The sequence below is a fragment of the Takifugu flavidus genome, chromosome 14 (assembly GCF_003711565.1).
Source record: "Takifugu flavidus isolate HTHZ2018 chromosome 14, ASM371156v2, whole genome shotgun sequence".
Lineage (NCBI taxonomy): Eukaryota > Metazoa > Chordata > Actinopteri > Tetraodontiformes > Tetraodontidae > Takifugu > Takifugu flavidus.
The window spans coordinates 14,432,849-14,450,599 of record NC_079533.1 but is presented as its reverse complement, the minus strand read 5'-3'; the positions used below and the strand labels follow the sequence as shown (position 1 = coordinate 14,450,599).

At 41.5% G+C, this 17,751-nt stretch overlaps 1 protein-coding gene across 6 annotated transcripts in view; it reads right to left on the bottom strand.

Moving 5' to 3' along the window:
• Positions 1-661: 661 nt before the first annotated feature.
• Positions 662-17,751, bottom strand: part of dbn1 (drebrin 1) — a 37,775-nt gene continuing 20,685 nt past the window's right edge. The window contains exons 2-16 of one of the 6 annotated variants that reach the window (XM_057054401.1): positions 12,224-12,279; positions 11,329-11,441; positions 10,556-10,630; positions 9,055-9,198; positions 8,598-8,675; positions 8,338-8,489; positions 7,947-8,036; positions 7,755-7,812; positions 7,547-7,603; positions 7,355-7,469; positions 6,134-6,265; positions 4,723-4,830; positions 4,002-4,477; positions 3,810-3,909; positions 662-3,668 (exon numbers count right to left, since the gene is read on the bottom strand). In XM_057054401.1, coding sequence (XP_056910381.1) covers positions 3,613-3,668; positions 3,810-3,909; positions 4,002-4,477; positions 4,723-4,830; positions 6,134-6,265; positions 7,355-7,469; positions 7,547-7,603; positions 7,755-7,812; positions 7,947-8,036; positions 8,338-8,489; positions 8,598-8,675; positions 9,055-9,198; positions 10,556-10,630; positions 11,329-11,441; positions 12,224-12,279 — 1,810 coding nt within the window. In that variant the 3' untranslated portion in view covers positions 662-3,612. Of the gene's footprint in view, positions 3,669-3,809; positions 3,910-4,001; positions 4,478-4,722; positions 4,846-6,133; positions 6,266-7,354; positions 7,470-7,546; positions 7,604-7,754; positions 7,813-7,946; positions 8,037-8,337; positions 8,490-8,597; positions 8,676-9,054; positions 9,199-10,555; positions 10,631-11,328; positions 11,442-12,223; positions 12,280-17,751 lie in introns of all 6 variants that reach the window. The other 5 variants (XM_057054403.1, XM_057054404.1, XM_057054402.1 and 2 more) reach the window with 5 other exon arrangements.

Below are 17,751 nucleotides of genomic sequence, written 5' to 3'. Positions count from 1 at the left end.
GTGCCAACTTCCCCCTTCATCCAGTTATCTTATGCCTTATAAGATTATTCCTTGGACTGAGGTGTCAACAGTGAATTTGTCCCAATAATTGACTCCGAGGGGCTGACAATCATAAATGTTAAAAAAAAATTCCCATTCCCTCTTCTAGTACATGCTCATTCATGTTGGGTGTTCTGGTTGGTGATGCTTTATGCTTCTTTGTTTTTGTCAGAACATCGAGCACACAAGATTTCTGGCTTCAACATTCTAGATCGGCAGCGGGACAGAATCTTGATGTGTGGTGGGATTATCAGAGCGCACAGTACGATCCAAACTCTGCAATGCCTGATTTATTATCTTTATGTGTGGGGTCTACAGATAAAAGAAATCTCTGACATTTAGAAAATCTGTAAGTGTTCCCTGCTTAACTATCACTTCCTGGCCTTCCTGGTGAAACAGCATTAACAGAGTTAGACAATACCAACCGAGAGCTTCCATAATTACAGTACAGGTCTGGTCAGAGATTAAAGCCATTATGCTGCTATTAGTTTACCCCTTTTATTGTTTAACATTTATTCCAGGTGGTTTTTCTGTTTTGCATTTTGTACATTTTCAGTGAGTGAATTAAAATAGAATTAAAATAAGTCAGCATTTTTAAAATGTCTTCTCAATAAACAGAATCTTTTGGTTCATCAAAGATGTTTTATTCCACTCGACATCTCACACCCTCCTCTGTACGGATTTCCAAATCATTTCTGCTCAGTCTCATTTACAAAGTATCGCATTATGTTGACTTTTCAAGGCAATGCCTTAAAATAAACCCAACAGCCTACCAGAAACTTGTCAATGATGCAGATGTTTGCATGAAAGGTATAAAGGTTTTGTGACGAAGAACCAGGAGTTTCTTATTCTAAATCGGATCCACGACTTGCTGGAAAATCAATGTTTCTACTCCCATGAGCAGTCGATGTCAGTGGTGATGCCACCCATCTGCTGAAGGTTTACTTAAATGATCAGGATGGTTTTATCTTTGAGAAGGAGAGGTTGTGCAAAAAAAAATGACCCAATATCTTCACAGGTGAGCATTTAAAGGGTAAAAGTGTGCGCGTTAAACCCAAAATAAGCCACAGCAACATGGCATGTGAGGCTGAGTAACGGCAGCAGCTAATACACAGAAATCAGTCAGACAGCTGAGGAAACAGGTGTGGGCTTAAAAATACTAAAATAAAGTCTTTATTACTGACTAATTTCTTCTGAGTTTGGGTTTGTTTTTTCTGTTATCTGTGCTGGTCAAAGAACAAAATAAAGAAATCAATGCATCGGCACAACAGTTCATCTTTTTCCACTAGTGTGCAATTCAATCACAATCAAACTCCCATCAAAGCCTGGGATGAATAAAGCAAAATATATTGTTTTCTCAGGTGTTGGTGATTAATCAAAGGTGCTTTATTCAGAAACCAATCAGAGCCCGTTTCCTCTGAATATTGAAGGATCTGAGGAGCCGAAGCAGCTGATTGCAGACGCTCTGGTAGCATCTTTGGTTGTGATTAATGCCCAGAAACAGCTCAGAGGAAAGTTCAAGGTCCTCTCTTAGAAGACAGGAAGGTAGAGCTGGACATGAAAGCCCTCTATTTACTGTTCAAATTACAAAATTCTACTGAAGAGACATTTTTACTGTTTCCAGAAAACAGAAATCAGACACTCTCAAGTCACATAATCAAAGTTAAAGGTATATTTCTTGAAGATAGAAACATTAAAGCAAAGAGAAGGAAGTTTGTTAGTGCTCTGAAATTATTGTGAAGACACCTAGTGGACGAAGTGTGAAACAAGATAAAATGGTTGAAACCTGGAGATTATGTTTAATGTTTTTGCTTTTGTATTACAGATTAAAGTCACCTAACTAAAGTTTAAGGTCTTTTCAACCATTTTACCTTTTCTCCTCAGCACAATTGAGAAGAATTTAAAAATTGGTCAGCTTTACAATCCTTGAATCATTTTGTCTTAAGTGACTGTTGGATACCTGGTTATAAGAGTTCAGTCAGTACTGTAACCCTGAATTTCTGGAAAAAAAATGTAAAAATGGGATCCAAAAGTGGTTTTAGCACTGTAGCATCGACACTCCGAAAATCAGAGAAATTCAGGATGAAATCCTGGAACATTTTAACAGAAACAAGTTCTGAGACCACACACACACGCACGCACGCACGCACGCACATCCAGCCGGACTTGCCAGAGTGACTAAATGCCAAATCAATAAAAGATAAAGCTTCTAAAAGAACTGTTGCACTGGCAAAAAACAGAGAGCAGCAGGAGCCTCAGTAGTTCTCAGGTATTTTTAGCTCTTTGAGAATGAGGCATCAGGACGTTCTTAACATGAAGAATGTCACAGTTTGACATCTGATTGCAGATGTCAAACTGTGGCAATCACACCTGCAGCCATTAAAGAGCTAAATGTATCACTGAGTCACACAACTGAGCTTTTAATGACGTCTAAATACTTTGCATCCATGGAAATGTTAGCTGCTAGTAAGTATGATGTTTATTGTTGAGCAAGAAAATAATTAATCTGTTAAAGTTTGTTGTTTGAAACTGGTTTCAGACCACAGCTGCTGATGACATCATCAGCTGGAGATGTCAGCTCCCTGTCCTGGAATCTTTATTTTCATTTATTTTTAATTAAATTTAACATGGTTTGAGGGAGCCGTAAGAACTAAACTATTTTGCAATATAATTATTGAAATAAAATGATGGGAAACAGTAAAAAGCGTCCCAAATGGAGGTTGGTTTGGTTAACTATTTAATTAAAACCTCTTCATTAAATTGTTGTGTATTTGGTGCATAATTGTCTTAAAATTTGAGGATTTCGTTGAAGAGGAGCAGATTTGTTTCAGCCACAAGGAGACGGGAGAAGAAAAAAGGTCAGATAGAAAAGCCAACACATTTACAAGCCATTTAATCTCACATTCAGTCTTCATTATATAAAGAACAAGGAAAAAGGACTAAAAAAAAAAATCAACTCTCATCGGCTGTTGGTGAAAGAAACAAAGACAAGAGAATAAATAAAATCTTTTATTGTTTAAATGCTAAAACGAGGCCTAAATGCAAGATTATCTGACTTGCAGAGGTGAAATTTTTGAGAGGAAAGCAGAAGGAAAGTGAAAAAGAGGTAAGAAAGAAGAAGTGTGGATACACATGGCAGCTTTTATAACCGTTGTTAAAGCACTACAGACTAAAGTGTGTCAGCTGCGTCGCCGCTCGCTGGGCTTCACTGTCTCTACGATGCAGCGGCGCGCTACGTTAATGTGATAACTCATTTACACGGACAAAGTCCCCGTTTCCCTACTACATCTGCATAGCAAAAGAAAACAAAGAAAGAAAAATAAAACAAATAAATAACAAACACGCGGGAAAATAAAAACAAATCCGAGCCTTAAAATGAAAACTCAACACTTTTCTTCAGTGGCTACTGTTTGTTTTCATCTAAAAGATAATACAGAAGTAAATTTGATGCAAGAATCGTTGTTATTATTATCATTTTTTTGTGGGTGTTTTTTTGGACTTTTTTAGAAAGTTTTTATTCTTAACGAAGCGCACTTCCTTCTCCCTCCCGTCCACTCGGTGGCATCTGGCCAGTTAATCGTCCTCGTCATCAACCACGGGGTCCGTGTCCCAGCAAGTGATGTCAATCTCTGGAGACAGAAACAACGGAAACATCTTTATAGGGACTCTGTCTCCCTCTCATGGACGGTTAATGTAAAACAATCAAAAACACAAACTTCTCAAATAAAGTTGTTAAGAAAATGGGCCCAACAAAGGTAAAAACATCTCACCTGGTGGCTTGTTATAAAAGATCGGTGCAGGTTTAGCCGAGGTCTCTTCTGATTGGCCAAACTCTTCCTCCTGTGATTGGCTGAAATAGCCCTCACTCGCCTGTGAAAACAAGAAAATTCGTGACTAAATTACAGAAAAACAAACAAAAAAACCCAGAATCACTCAGTCAATCATCACTGAACCATTCTGACCTGAGTCCCTTCCTTCAGCAGTGTCTCCCCATTGGTCATCAGCAGCTGTCCTTCATCCAGCTCCTCACCCGACGCGTGCTGCAAAGCATGCTGGTAGCTGAGGGTCATCTGGTCCGAGGCCGCCAGGTCCACCAGGCTGGCGGGTTCATCCTCCGGACCAGAGCAGAACGTCCCGTCCATCATTTCATCAAAGCTCAGGAGGGACTGAGGCTTGGTGCTGGTCGCCGCGGCGCTGGGAGGGGCCTGATCTTGGGTGACCTCATCCATCAAGTCCACCAGATTGGAGGGTTTGGAGGTCTGTGCAGTATCAGACGGAGGCTGGGAGCTGCTGTCCCACAGGTCCACCAGGTTGTTAGTCCCAGACTCCCACACGGAGGAGCTTGAGGTTTCACGGACCTGCGGCGCCACACTCTGCACGGGCTTGGTGGGCGTTGACTCCTCAAACAGTGGTTTCTGCTCCTCATTTGGCACCGAATCTGGTTCAGAAACCAGAAATAAATTCCAGTAAACATTCAAAAAAAACTTGCCTTTATTCACATTTTGTTACAGTGTTGATTGGGTGATTGATTGTTTTAGAGAGCTTAAGGTAATAAAATGTTGATTTTTAAAGAATAACTTCAAGTATTTAGATAATAAATAGAAGCAAAATTAAATGCAAACAGTTTAAACCACAGATTGAAGTCACTAAAAGCTTTCATTTTAGTTATTTTTTCTGTTTTACCCCAGTCATCCCTGTAGTCCTCCTCATCCCTGCTTGAGTCCTCTTTGATAGCCGTGGTCACTATTTTGGGGATGGGAGACACGGCGGCCATGTTGCGTTCTGTGCTTGCTTCATCATCAGGATCTATAAAGGAAAATGTTAATAGAATACTCTCAGAATTTAGCATTGTTGAAACATTCAAGCACATAGAACATACAAATGTTCATTAGCTTTGTTTATTAGCAGAGCTACCAATTTAGCTGTATTGGTCTGCAGTTTGTGGATTTAATAATCTGGTCCAGACTGTAATACCAACATTGCATGACTGACAAATGTGGTAAACATTTATTTCCATGCCATGATGAAACATTCTGATTCCAACTGGCTGTTAACATCTCAACATGTTAGCATTTAGAAAGCAAGGGAAAAACCCAAATTACCACAACAGAAAATGGTATATTCCAATGATGATCAAGATGAGAGAGATAAACAATTGTCACTGTGTTATTGTCTATGTATACGACACAAGTTACGTTCAAGATGATCACGATTAAATCTATGCTTTATTTTAATGATGTTAAAATGGCAACGCAACCATTTTCCAGAGCTTTTTAGGATTAATTCAATATGAGGTAAATGTTTCCATCTTGAGAGTTATGTTGATGAGAAATCAACTCTGGAAGTTGGTCATTGCTCAGAGATGTTCACCCACTTCAGTGGGCTGCACACAAAGACACAACCTTCGACACAACCACAGTCACCATGACAACGTGACGCGCTTTCACAAGCAAACACTCACTGGTCGTTCAGCCGATCATTTGAATTTGAGCGTTTAAACGCAGGTGGGTGATGTCATCCGGGGTCAGAAAAGGGAGGGAGGTGAAAGAAAACCAATGAGAATCTGCAGTTAAGGAGGCATCATTGCTCATTTCTGACGGACCGCGAATTAGCTTGGTACGTAGTTAAACCGTAAAACATCAGCAAAGGTTCAAGTTCTTCTAATGCTGGCAGCTTGTTGGAAGATGAAATAGGAGGAGACACCAGACTGGACTCACACAAAAGCACGAACAGCTTCACAGCCAATAAGGAGCGTGGGCCATACTTGTGTTCATACTCGCCCGTTAGCTTTTTACCAAGGGAAGTTGAGTGTAGTTTAGAAGTTAATAGTTCTGTAGTCCTGGGGGATTTTAAGAGGCAAACAGGCGCTTAGCATCAAGATTTATAGAATACTATTTCAAAGAGCCACGCGTGTGCCCAGTTTAACAACTAGAATGATTTTAAAGGCCTAAACTTTTCAAAATATTTTTTTGTTTGCTGCCATAATTTTACTGAGAGTGATGTAATATTTGGGAGGGGGGGGCAGTGGGGTTTCCTGAATGGGTGGGACGGATCACATTGGTGATCGTTCCTTCTACTGCTGTGCTGTACCTACCGGCTGCAGCAGTGACGGGCTGTTTCCGTGTGTGTGTTGGGGTGCGTAGGGGCGATATGCCCCGGTGAGGGGGGGTCGGACTGGGACTGCTGGAGCTGTGCTGCTGCCTCAAGAATGGGCTGTCCACACGGCCTGGCGGTCGCACGCACAGACAAAAACGGGACAAGACGGAGAGACGAAGCAGACACAAAGCAAAATAGAGAGATAATGGTAGGGATTTCAGCCCAGAGGATTGTGGGATGCGTAGTACACAAAAAAAAGATATTCACAGAGGAAGGGGTGGGTGAGTGAAGGTGTGGGCCCAGGAAGTGGAGACAAATGATGACAGAAGGAAAAAACAAGAAAGAAAGAAAAAACGGTTAGTGAAGCTTTAGAGACATCGACAGCATGCAGTTAGGCAGAAATGAAACGCTGAAACGTGATCATTTCCTTTCAAAGATGTGGAAATCTACAGTTCATCCTGTGAACTCTAGGAGGCGCTGCTGATTTTCCATCAGAAAATATATCCTGTTTGTCAAATTAAAGCAAAACGTTGATTTTCCTGATGTAAAAATCTGCATTTAATGGAATTTTCTTGCCTTTGTTTTTTCAACTCTTCAAATAGATTTTGGAATAGAAATAAAAAGGATTTTTTTTCATTTTTGTTTTTAATCTCTTCGCTTACATAAGAAGGGTAACAGGAACCGAAAGTTAAACTCAAAGCCACATTAATGTTGCTGATAAAAACAAGATCACGTTGGCGGCGGCCCTCAGGGACGCTGGAGATGGATGTCGTCTGATCGTTTCTATCTTTTTTCCCCTTGAGAATGTAATCTATAGGTATTAAAATGCATGCAGATTAAATTTCTCTTTTTAAAGGAAATTTTAACAAGCTAATTTTAATTGTAAAATAGCAATTTAACAAACAAATTAAGAAATTAGGAAAGAGAACAGATGCAACTGCAGATGCTGTGATGCCACGTTGACACTTGGGGTGGTTAAAACCATTAATGTTGGAACACACCAACACTTTTGGCTCCTGGTTGATGTGTGTTTTGTCTGGTGTAAATTCGGAATTAGGATTACGCGGTGTCGTTTTTAAGCCTTTTGGCTTTCATTTGCGATTGGCTGACGTGTTTTAAATCCCTGAGATGAAGACTAAACCTCTCTGTACCACCCTTACGTAATCTTTCTCTTTTTTCCTGAGAATAAACGGAACGCAGAGCACGGCCATTTGTTTACCCGTCCTGTGGATGGACACGGGCGAGGTGTCCACGCTGGTGGCCATGGCTTTCTCCTTGTTCTTGAAAAACTCCCTCGGGTTGTCTGACCGCTGGGCGATGATGGCCTTTGCCTCCTGGAAACACACGCATGCGGTTTCAGTACAAATATCGAGGAGTGAGGTTGATGTATTTGGCATCAAAGTTGACTCGCCTCCACCTCTGACTCCTTCTTGTCCAACTGAAGGTCCTCCAGACTCGGCTCTGTTACCTGAGGAAGAGGAGAAGGACAGCTGTGATTGGTTGGATTTTGTCTATGATTAACATTTCATGGGGTTAACATTTGATGTTTAACATTTGATCTGTGCCCACAACTAGTTAAAGGGATCAAAATAAACACCTGACAGAGATCAGAGACTTACGAGGGTGGTCTGATTCCGCAACCGCTCCTTGGCCTCTTCCTCCTCCTGCAACTTCTTCCTGTTTTCACACACAAACACACTCGTCAGGTCAGACCTCGCTCCTAAAAACTCGGAAGTATCCGGGACTTCCCAGATCTCACATCATTAGAAAATGAAAACTGGCTGTTTTTATGTGTCATTATATTCACACACCCATCTACCAGTGTTTTCCCAGGTCGAGTTCTTTTTGTGGGAATGCAGCTGGTAAACTTTTGTGCTTCGCTCTGTTGTTCTTTAATGTGTCTGAAATGATAAATGCTTCTGATTCAGCGAGATGACACATTTCTAAAGTGTGCCAACTTTCACAGGCATTTCCATGTTTGGAACTGGAATGTTCTGGAATGGTGCTGCAAGAGTGAACAGTCTAAATGGTCACTGTTTACACCATGTTCTTGGGGAAAGTTCTTTGTTTTTCTGCCTGACAGCATTTCTTTCTTCTATCAAAGCTGTCCAGCTTTCTGCTCATCAGAAATAAAATAGTCCCAAAAGGATATGAAAGTAGCCACATGATTTTTCTTTTTCTCATTGTTCATATGCTCCTCACCTATGTTCCTCGATCTGCTGCTCCCTCTCGCGATATCTCTTTTCTCGGTTCTCCTGCTCTATCCTCTCCAACTCCATTCGCTCCTCCTCATAACGCTGGCGCTCCTCAGCTGCCTTCTTCTTCTCCTCCTCCTTCCTCATCTCCTCCTCCCTCTGAGCAGAATAAGCATTTTATATGTTCCATATTCAGCCAATATTCCGATAAACGACATCAAAACATGAAATTCATGAAACGGAAACTTCCTTTTGCTCCACACCCACCTTGGCCTGTTCCCAAAACTCCTCCCTGTTGATTTTCTTCATCTCCACCTGTGCATCTGTCTTCTCGTAAACAGTTCCCTTTGCCGAAAAGATGGGGAAAGAGGACGAGTCAGTCTCAGCTCCAGGCTAGAGGACAGTCTCCACAATATCCTGATGTGAGCCTTGAGTTGTTTTAGTCCAGGTGTCAGCAACCTGAGGCACATGTACCTTAAGTGGTACGCTGCTGGATAATCACTAAGTTTTGTAGCACAACACCATTTTAAGTTGTTTACTTGTGGTAAGATAAGCCTACACATGCTTTTATTTTGGACATGCAGGGTTGAGTGTCATCCTTTAAAAGAGAGGACAAATTTCCAGGTTCGGCTAAAAGAACGTCAACACCCGATAGTTATGTAAAATTTAATATTTAGGTCTTCTTAAAAAAGGAAACAAATCATGTTTCAGAGGTTTTTTGTACCACGTCTGGGTTTTCTTCCTCTCGGGTTCTCAGGCGGCTCAGGACTGGACTAGCTACCACCGCCGTCCCATTAACCAGCCGCTGAGCGATGGCTGATGGGTCGATGTCATCCAGGCTGCTTGCGTTGACGGTGACCTCCACCCCCTGAAGTCAGAGAGACAGAGAGTCTGATGACATGATTCTCACTGGTGAGTCAAACACCCACCACAGTTAAAAAATACAACCCAGGAGGTACAAAGTTGTGAGGACAAACCAAACCGTCCTCGTTTCCAGATAGTGTCCTTGTTTTGCAGGTTAAAATTATAATCTGGTCCCCACTATATAACATTTGCGAGTCAAGGCACACACACATACGCACCATCTCTACATTCATTGCAATTATTTAATGTTTGAGTTTTCTGATCCAAAAATTCACACTCACCAGGCTGAACAGGTGTGAATACACTACTCTATATCGCGTGCACACACACATACACACTCACACACTCGTGGGTGAGAGGATTGTCATTCATTTGAGAAACATTACTTTAAAAAGAGAGGGCATTAGTCATGCACCACTGGAACACACACACTCTCTCTCTCTGATCCTCCTACAGTTTCTTTTTCCTGAAGCTTTGGTTGAAAGCAGATGAATATTCAAACCTCTTTGTGACACAGAATCACAGAATTTTAACACTTAAACCCCTTTTCTATGTGTCATCTTGTAAAATAATAAAGTTAATTAAAATAATCACCAGTGATCAAAAAAGAGTGCAGGAAAATGTCAAAAACATTGATCACAGTGGATATTAATACCATACATGACATGATATCATGTTGAGCAGGACTGGAGTGTCATGGCAACGGTCAGGAGGTGTTCTGGGGTGTTTTCTCATGTGTTTGTTTTATGTTTAAAGTAGTCACTTTAGTTTTATTGGATACGACTGCAACTCTCTTTACCTCTGGAACTCCTTAAGTGTTCCGAGGATTCACAAACCTTGTCCACTTCCTCCATAACACAAGAGTGGGTAAATAAAGAGTTCTGGGGGTAACTGCCCCTTTGATGTGACTCCAAATCAGGAAGACCTCATTTCATGTAACAGCCTTTAATTATTGTTGTTATGGACATTAACGATCAGCTTGGTGTTGAGATTATTATCACACTTTTGTCTAATTCCGTGAGCTGGTTGACAAACCTCTTCTATTTAACTTTGTCTTTCGCTGTTCATCATTTCTTGTGATAAAAACTATTTCCTGGGATGGTGTACGGTGTTAGTTTTAGTATTTAAAATTTAAACGTGATCCCAAATCCCTCAGGCAAGGTTGTTTTTTTCTCGAAGGGAAGCTAGTTGATTATTGCGCTAATTCCAGAAGCTAGAAGTACAAAATGTTATATGTAACATTCTGAACATCATATTTTGTTTGAAATTTAAAACAGTGACAACATCTTTGACTTATTATTGCATGTATATCAATTTCTGAAAGAGGACTTTGTATCTAGGGTTGATTGCGTTAAACTGACCTGGAAGAACTCAGCGATGGTGGCCACGTGGCTGGCACAGGCACACTTCCTGGCGTCTGGCACGTCCTCCCCGACCTGACAGACGTTAGGAGTGAAGAGTTTAAGAGTGGAAACAGAAGCATAATTGAAGTATGTAATTGTGATTTCCTTCTTCTTTGCCACCCCTCATTGGGTTTCCCTTCATTTGACGATCACATAATCAGAAGTCATTCAACTCCTGCACAATACAGCATGGTAAGCATTGATTACAGATAAAACCAGGGACAGGAAACATGTCATTCACACATTCGCGCTGTAATGAGAGCAGCTGGAGGAGACAAAGAACGGACGGCTTAGTGTTGGAAGGCCTGGAAGATACTTTTGGTCATTTTGCCAGAGTTGCCCAGTGTGGTACTGGTTTGGCAGTTACTGTTGCCAAAGGTTTTAACTGGTCACTTCAACAAAATTACCAAAAATTACCAGCAAATTCAACAGCTGCCTTTTTTAATTACCCCAAAGGTCATTTCATGTTCTGATAGGATAACATCTACAAATACGCTACAAAAAAGACAAGGTTAAAAAGAATGAAGGAGCCACAGTATAACAAAAAAGACCTTTTTTTAAAAATCCTGCAGCCACTGGAGCAAAACAAAGCCTCTGTCTGCCTGCAGATGGAGCCAAAATACACAAATGTTTTCTATGATCGCTTCTTTAATCTACATTAAAACGCTCTTTGATGTTAGCAACAAAGTTCTGCAGGGCTCGGAGGACCAGACGAATTTCCCCCGACTCACCCAGTTGATGAGGATGTATCGTGGCAGCGTGGCGTTGGGCTCCTTCAGGCTGCAAAAGCCATACATCACCCTGCTGTTGTCGAAGGTCAGCATGATCTCCGCCAAACCGCCTCCTGCGCGACAAAGCAACATGATATCACAGTGAGGTCAGATCGCTGCTGTGGGGCCACGGTGGGATGGAAAAACTTGGTCTCAAACTTCTGTTATAAACCCATTTTTTACGCGAGTGCAAGGGCTCGAAGTGCGTATTTCACAAAATCCTTCATGAGCTACTGCTAATCCTTGTTTAGCTCTAATAAGATTCTTTTTTTTTTTTAAACCAGATGCACCGACCGGTCCAGTTAGCATCGCCTAATGATGCATCGGTCCAAGTCCGTCAGATCAAATTCAGCTGATGAGAGATCAGCTGGAAACGGAAGAGCATAAGAGAACAAGGCTGCAGGACTAAAGAGAAGCGCTCGCAGCTAATTGCATTGCAATGCTTAAAATAGTTGTCAGAGTTGATTTGGCTTTTGGTCTGGGAGGAGCATTCTGGTTTGGACCTGTTGGGCCTGATTGGAGAGGCGACCCAGCGGGGGGTCCCATACTAACGACACATCATTTAAAGTAATCTCAGTCAAATTAATATGTGTATTTTCTCTTTTGTGCAACTATGCAACACTGTGTAAAGGAGCCCTTCTGTGTGTGTGTGTGGGGGGGGGGGGGGGTGTCTGTAAATTCTATTAAAATGCCGCATTACTAGTTATTATGATTTTGCAGCAGCTCCCTAATTGTAGTAATAAAAGTGATGATTCTGTTGGAAAAAAAATCATACTATATGTGTCTAAAAAAAAGGGATGATTGCACTCCAGCAATAATCTTCATCACAACCTGCTAGATGAATAAAAGTAGTTACCTCCTGATGAGGCCAGGGTCAGATCATTGCTGTCGTCCTCATATGTGTACAAGGCCCTGAAACGAGAGCAGAGAGAAAACACCAGCTTTAGGTCACATTTGAACCAACAGAAACCATTTGTGTGGCAGATTAACAGTGAACTGGAGCAGAATAGGAACCAATTCAACAGGTCAATTCAACTAATTTTAAAGTCATAATATGTAAAACAGGTTTCCAGAGTTTTCCATTGCAGAGGACACGATTTTAGGAGTGAGTAGACAACATAAATGGTATTTAATCCCTCCTTCCACATGCAGCCCTGACCCCTCCAGCAGAGGTGTAATGAAAGTGGCAGATCTCACCGACGTCTACAGATAAAAGAAAAATCCGATCTTCACGTTTGATATTTGGTGAGAAAAGTAAAACCTTCAGTAGTCTATGCTCCGCTGTCACTAAAAATAATTTCAACTTTTGATAAAACTTGAAACAAAACTTTTGATTTATAGCAGACTGGTGCTAATTTCCTGCTGGCAGATTTGACACTTTTTGGTGTAAAAATTAAAGGCAGGAAATTAAAACATGCTCATTCATCCGACTCCAAGGGAGCAGAGTCTGTATATTTCTGCATATTAAATTCATGCAGCGATTGGGGTTAAAGAAATGACCCTTAAATCTACAATCTATGGCTTTACAGAGGAGATTATCAGGAGGAGTTTTCTGTAGATTATTGAAGATTATTATGACATAAAAATGAAGTGATCAGCATAAAATGCACAGGCCTGAATGTTGCCAGGTGACAACATTGGCAGCTGTTGTCTGACACAACAGTCAAGTCCAGGCCTTAACACCACACAGATAGTTGAGTTCATTTTAGTTCCATCTATTGGAAATTCTGATTTAAGCATTAAAATTGTGCATAAATGGATTTTTGGCAATGTTTCAGTTTTCAGATCTTCATTCCCCATTTGTTGACATTCAGAGCTGAGGGACATTTACATCAACTCATCCAGCAAAAGTAAAACTGTTTTGACTCAAAGCAAAGTTTTAAAAGCCAATTCAAAGAGTCTAAAGAGTCAAGAAGGTGGCCTCAGAGCTGGCAGGTATTCCTGGAAAACTGAGCTAAAGAGACAAATATCTTCTCAGAATATCAAACGCAGAGAATAAAACTTTTATTACAATCATAAATAATGGATACAATGACACGCAGAATCCTGCTTGAACACAAGATCTGACTTAGAGAGTCCTCTGAGGCCGAGGACTTTGTAATACATGATTCATAAGTGTTAATGGAGGGCTTAATTAATTATGGGTGAACCTTGGACAAAACACACAATCAACCAACAAAGTCAATTCTACGGCCGCTTTAGAAAACTATTTCTTCCCAAATATAAATTGTGTGCTTCCTACTCCCTGATACACACACCACAAAACGTTGCTGAAAACACATCTGAATATCAACACTTAGACTGTTGCTAATTAAAGCTAGTTATCACAACTACTATTCCTGAGTCAACAATGTTTTAATGCTATAATATTTTATTATGATTTTGACTCTTAAATATTTACTTCAAATATCAAACTGTTGTTTATTTATAGATTTCTTTACTAAGAAAAACCTCATGTTTTTCACATTTCATGACTATATATATATATATATATATCTTGATATTGATCTTTTTTCTTAGTGCTGTTATACGGCTCCATCATGGCCGCCTGTAACCTAGCAACGGCTACAGCGGGCAGGTAAGGTTCAGGTTAAAGTAGTATTTAGGTTAGGGTCAGGCTCAGGGTTCAGCATCTATACGTGATGGTAATGGTCAGAGTCCTGGTCTGGGGAATGTACTATTTCTATGAATGTCCTCGGAAAGCTAGAAAAACAAGTGTGTGTGTGTGTGTGTGTGTAATTACCAGCAAGGCTCACCTCACACTGGTGTAGCCAGGAGCTTTATGTCTGCTCTCTGTCTGACTTTCTGCTGACCTCATCTCTCATCCCTCCAACCTGTCTGCTTCTCTCTCCCTCTCTGTCTCTCTCTCTCTCCCTTGAACTTTCATGGACCAGAATGCACTGCAGTGGTTAAAAATTTAAACACTCCTATCTTTACTGCATGAACCTTGTCAAAGCTGAGCAGCTCATGAGTCAGCAATCTTTTGGGCAACGTCGCCATTGAAATCACAGTCAAAAGCTCCACGTGTGGCGTGATGGCGTGTTCTCCCGCCGTCCCGCCCACATTTCCCAGTGAGGTTCCAACGGTTCAGATGAGATGTGAAAGCTCTGTTCAGCACCTTCAGCTTCAGAACATTAAACCCGTGGACCTAATTCAACCATTTTCACTGAGGAGCGCCGCCTCAGCCTGACTCGACCAAACACGAGGGAGGTGATAGCGAACATGAAGGAACGATGGAGCAATGAAGAACAAGAGGAAGCGTTTAAGATGGAGAGAGCGATAAAGGAGAGCAAGCGTGGGGCTCGCTCACTCTGAGGGTCTATAAATAATTCTCTTTAAATGAGACAGCTGTTTATTATTCATATAAAGCCTCGTGACCTAGAAACTGAGACAGACCTGAACGACCATTTTCAGGCTCCTGTTGTTTAGCTGGAGTGCTTCAGATGCGTTAGCTGGATGCTAGCTTTACTGTAGCTGGGATGTACAGAAGCTCTGAAGGATGAAGAGCAGCGACCACACTAATCAGAGCCCGATTCATTAGGTTAGCCGGGGGGTGGGGCAGGCGATTGCACGCCACTTGTCCCATCGATTCCTCCAGTTAAGCAGCGGTGCCACAAAATAAGACGAAAGGAAACTGGATACATCCTGCAGCTGCTGTCACCACGGCAACCAGGCAGCATCCCCATCATCATCTCTGCTCATGACCCTCGGGGCTGCGCGCGCACACACACACACACACACGCACACACACGCACACACTTTACTATTAAAAGTTAATTCTTGTGATTAATTCAGGTTTTATTGGTGATTTGATGCCACATTTATGCGTTACATCAGGAACGGTAACACGTTCTGTGGTGCTGCTCTGGATTCAGTCCTGATCTCTGGGATTGTTTTGGATGTTTCCCGGTTTAATGCGTCCTCCCATCAACCCACTGAGTCAGAACAACCTGCAGATGCCATTTTGGTAATTTGATGAACCAAAATTCAGGCTGAACCAGATTTTTGTGATACAGACGTTCAGAGAGACTCTCGGTGCTCATTAATGCAGTCCAACATTCAGGAGCTAAGAGGACGCAGCAGGCGCCACGACGACCTGACACGAGCAGATGTGTACTGAGGGTTACAGGTTCAAATCCCATCAGAGCTCCAGCCACCACTGGTGTCCTGCTGGACATGTCAGGAGGAGAGCAGGAAAGCTCTGCGAGCTGATGTCAACACCAGAGTAAACGAGCCGAGTCAGCAAAGCGAATTAGAGGGAGGTGTGAGCTGAGGGATGTCATGAGGTAATCCCATCATGCATCTGTCTGAAAAACTAAATGCTTCCATGTGATGGGACAAACACTGGCTTAGAAATGGAGGCTTTTTGAGACAACTAGCAGAAAACTGTATAAACATTGCTGATGCAGAAAATTGATCACTTAATCAATGACATAGAAACAAAGGGGGGGTCAAGATTCAAGGACCTTCTCAAGGACCTTTTCAAATCCCCTGAGTCAAATCCCCTGTCTTTTTACAAAAGTGTGTGTGTGTGTGTGTGTGTGTGTGTGTGTGTATGTGTGAAATAAAACAGTTGGGGAACAGAGATTCTCTTTGTCCGATTTAAACCTCACAAATCCATTTTCCCCCTTGGCTCTAAAAGTTAACAGCTATGTAAGTCCTGGTAGGAAGCAAAAGACTCGAGGGGCAAGAAAGAAGCTGTGAAAAAAGAGTGAAAGGAGAGGAAACGGAGGAGTGTGTCGTCAGTCTTAGACCACCAGGATGATGAGCGGTATCGAAAGTCAGCATAAACATTATAAACATTAATTTATAATGAAGGCAGGAAGTCTTGTGTAGCTACAGATTGTGTGTGTGTTTCCTTGGTTTGACTGTGAGGGTTTATCTCCTAAAATCGCGGGGAAAATTAACATTTTATTGATAACAAATCCCAATGTTTGAAATCTAATCAGTTTGAAAATGTTTCCTATTCTATGACACAAGATTTCAGGGTGTCTCCACAAAAATTTACCGTGAATCAGCATTTTATTCTGCAGCGTGTTCATTTCCCCCTTGTGGTGACAGTGAGGTACTGAAGAACCCCGTTAGCTGTTAACAATGCCTTGACCATTAAAAGTATTACATTCATTTGAAAAGCAAACATTAAAATTCAAATATTTGTGTACATCCAGACTCTGGAAGCCTAAAAAACACTCGTATTGGAGTTTTTAGACGTATATGGGGCTATCTATGTATCCAGTAGAAGCAACATTAGCCGCCTGACACAGCAGCGTTCCTCTGACACAAAAACAGGGGGTGTTTAAAACGAAAGGGCTTAGTCGAATGTTGAATCCAGATGTGATCCAACCCAGCTTCCAAACTGAATAAACAGTCCTTCCATCCAAAACATGACATCATCGGCATACAGTGCTATTGTCTTTGTGTTTAGGTTGAATATACTGTATATCTAGTCAATTGCTAGCATAAATCAGACGGCACAAGAGAGAGAAAACTGTTTTTTCTTCCACAACAGAAGACTCTAAACATGAAATATGAGTGTAATCAAAGCGACGGGCATTTCCCACTATTAAACCCTTCCAACATCCTATTTGCTGGCTAATAATGGATCCACCAGATGGGCGGCGAAGCCGTTTTGCCAAACCGTTAAAATCCTGAGACGGCAAAATTTCCAAGGAAACTTTTTCCATCAACACTGGAGAATTTGGTGAGCGAAGCAGCCGGTTCGCCGCCCTCGTCTGCCTGTCTCCACGTCTGGCACTGGCTTATTTGGAGTGTTGAAAGTGGGAAAAGGATGAGTTACCATTGATTTTCATCCCCCCACAGAGGAATACTTCCTGGACCAGCGCTTCTGGCGGTAATTCCAGCTCTCTACCATTGACAGAAAGAAAACTAAAAGCTTGAGAAGCTCTCAAACAGCACAGTTGGACAATGAAAAGAGCAACAAAAAATAGAATTTCCTGGCTTCCAAACAGTGGAGTGACATTTCACATGATGAAAAGATTTTAGCATGAAATCTTGTGAGAAACACTTGTGCAGTTTTTCATGATTTAATGCTGTATTTTTAACCTTTTGTTGCAAAAATATGACTTTAACTTATCCAATCCCCATCCAATCCTCCCACAGTTTCTCATATGAAAGATGGTTCAGTATTTGAGGAGGTTTCCTTTACCCCTGGTTCAACCACCAGCTACCGGTTAGCATCAGCTAAAAGCTTCAGCAGGATGCCGCTGTGGCCCCGATGTAAAAGACTTCAGGCTGACGGGGGCTAAAACATCTGCAAGGTCCAAAAACTGAAATGAAACCAGCACAAATGAAACAAAATGGAGAAGTTGGATTTGAGCTGCAAACAAAGTAACACATGATTAAAAAAAGGAAATTAGCTTTGGT